The sequence below is a fragment of the Bidens hawaiensis genome, unplaced genomic scaffold (assembly GCF_021521415.1).
Source record: "Bidens hawaiensis isolate Kalapana, Puna unplaced genomic scaffold, B.hawaiensis_p1.1 tig00002236_1, whole genome shotgun sequence".
NCBI classification, from domain to species: domain Eukaryota; kingdom Viridiplantae; phylum Streptophyta; class Magnoliopsida; order Asterales; family Asteraceae; genus Bidens; species Bidens hawaiensis.
The window spans coordinates 1,625,906-1,628,753 of NW_027491119.1; the positions used below are offsets into that span (position 1 = coordinate 1,625,906).

The 2,848-nt window shown below is 34.0% G+C and overlaps 1 protein-coding gene across 1 annotated transcript; it reads right to left on the bottom strand.

The window, feature by feature from the left end:
• Positions 1–749: 749 nt before the first annotated feature.
• LOC143612102 (dormancy-associated protein homolog 1-like) lies at positions 750–2,641 on the bottom strand. Its single transcript, XM_077086171.1, has 3 exons — positions 2,480–2,641; positions 1,466–1,667; positions 750–907 (listed from the first exon to the last, which is right to left on the bottom strand). Exons 1-3 carry the CDS (start codon positions 2,559–2,561, stop codon positions 871–873), a joined length of 321 nt encoding a protein of 106 aa, XP_076942286.1. The 5' UTR covers positions 2,562–2,641; the 3' UTR covers positions 750–870.
• Positions 2,642–2,848: the final 207 nt, after the last annotated feature.

The following is a 2,848-nucleotide window of genomic DNA, read 5'->3' on the forward strand; positions in this document are numbered from 1 at the left end:
AAAGGATCATGTTGTAACTTTGTTGCATAGAAAAAATTGTCTTTAAGTATCTAACTTTTGTCAGGTGTCCCATTCCAACTATATTAAATTTGTATACAATGACATTTTATCTACCTCCATTCTTTTTAAAGTTCAATTCCATCAATGACAAATTACTCCACATCAATAATTATCTTATATTGTTACGTTCATTGTATGTCACCTCTCATTACAATTTCTTTTTTTTTTGTCCTTTGAAATTTACACATAATTACAGGGTAACATCGTAATCATCTTCAAACCAAAGATAACATTAACATTATTATTATTATTATTATTATTATTATTATTATTATTATTATAAGACCTATTAAACACTTATACTTCTGGCTTAAAGACTTTATTGCGTGCTTATACTTCTTGCTTAAAGACTATATTGTGCAATACGAGTGCAATTTTCGTTCGGTTTATCATTCCTGTTCATTGTGCCGATTTACTTGAATTTATGACAAGATTGTTTTTTCGTTACATTCAAACCGAACTTTTTATTCATGGGTTTTATGCCCCCGCCGTAACGTGACAGGTCTAAATGCTAGTTTACACATAATTGCAGGGTAACATGTAATCATCTTCAAACCAAAGATAATATTAATAATAAGATTACCATTATAATATATTATAATATAAACAAAAAATATTAAAACACAAGTAGTCAAGCTCTCATATAGTAACTCTTAGAAGGCTTATCAGATAACCCATACACTTCATTAAAACAAAAGCCAACTTAATTCAAGCAGACACAAGAAGTAGACAACAACACGTAGCGATCTAGAACAAGATAGTAGTTGCGTATTTACATCACCGGCAAGTTACTTTAGCTGTTTAAGCCGTTTAACGATGCTTGCTCCTTGTTTCCCCACTGTAGAGCCTACATAAATAACAAAATCAATCATAACTATTATAAGATTCAGGGTGTGGGTGTGCATGAAACCGAAAAAAAAATCAGAAAAATTCAACGATTAGGATTTATGTTTTGTAAAAGAAACGAGAAACGGAGGAACATTTTAGTTTTTTTACTTTTTCTGTTATTTATTCATATTTTTCGGGTTTTTTTTCTTTTTACGAGGAACGGAGGAACATTTTAGTTTTTTTACTTTTATTTATTGATATTTTGAATTTTTTATTAAAAAATTATAAAATGATTTAAGCCCAAATTAACTATTCGGGCGAAAAAAGAGCTTTTCGGCCTAAAAACTATCAAGCTCAAATGAAAAAACCTAAAAAGCCAGATTCAAACCTAAAAAACTGAAACCAAAAAATTGAAACAAAAAGTTTTCAGAAATTAAAAGACGAGGTTTCGGTTTTTGGTTTGGTTTTAGCCAAAGCCGACAAAAACTGAACCGCGCACACCACCGAAACTACACAACTCATTAATTATCAGATCAAATAAAATGAAATATTTATAAGTTGTTTGGTAGATCATTACCAGTCGTAAACAGTGGGAGATCCAACTGTGCTAGGTTTGTCAAAGTAGTTGGATCCAATTCCTTTGGTAGCTAGGTTACTACCCGGGTGAAACACGCTCCTCCACACATTCTCCTTACGCGCCGTCGGTGATGGGGTTCCCGGCGTCGTTGGACTCTTCGGCATCGATAGAGATTTCTGGAACTTGCTACTGCTTCCTTCTCCTACATGCCGAAAATATTCAAACAAAAGTTTAGATCTGTACTGTTTCAGTTGGAGTAAATTTACCAAGCCCGAGCTCAACCAGGCTCGAGCTCGGCTCGTGAGTCGTTTTTCTAGCCCGGGATCCGCTCGTTTATTATTTATTAAAATATATGTACTTCGAATTATTCTTATATATTTTGAGAAAAACCATAAACCAGCCTAAGCTCAACGATTTGTGTAATACCTTAAACGAGCCAAAGCTTAGCTCGAGCTCAGTTGTGCAGTGTGAAACTAATACATAGAAATCCAAAGGCAAGTAAACACTTAATAATATTATAATACAGAAGGCTTGAACTCCGGCTTGATAACTAAACAAGCTTTATTTGAGACGTAGGCTCGGCTTTTTATTGATTTAATCGCAAGTAGCTCGCAAGCGACTCGGTTTGCTTGCACCCCTAGTTTCAAACTTATCGCTAGATCGACTGTTAAACCGTGTCTAATTTCGTAAAATAAGTAGAATAGTAATAATTAATAAATACTGTAACAACTAATATCAATCTAGTTCAAAAAGTGCAACATAACAACAAATACTGTACTGTTAACATAATAACTCTAGTTATTTATCGCGCTTTTAACCACCTTTTGTTGTAAGGTAACAAGTAGTAACAATAAATACTGTACTGTTAACATAATAACTATAGTTATTTGACGCACTTTTAACAACTTTTTGTATTTGATCCTAACACTTATATATCAATATCAAGGTGATTAACATGACACATAGATGACACATAGATGTTTATATATGTGTTACATATGGAGTAATAAGGACCTTTTTCGGTCATGGTGGAGACTCTCCTGAGCTTGTCAAGGCCATGATCAGGCTCAGGTCCAGCAACTGCTTCATCCCACATGGCTGTTTGTTTGATATTTGTATGTATATATTGTATTAAGAGTATTGAAGGTTGTAGCTACTTCAGTGACAATATATAGACAGGCTGCTGAGTGCTAAAATATCTAATTGCCTCTAGACTCATCTATGGTTATCTTTTGAACTATGGTTAACTTTTTGGAATGACTATTTCCAGGCCACAACCACCTCTAGACTTATCTGTGGTTAGATTTTTAACTATGGTTATTTAACCAGGCTCAGGTCCCGGGTCATCTTCATCCCACACGCGCTTTCTGCGGCGTGTCATGT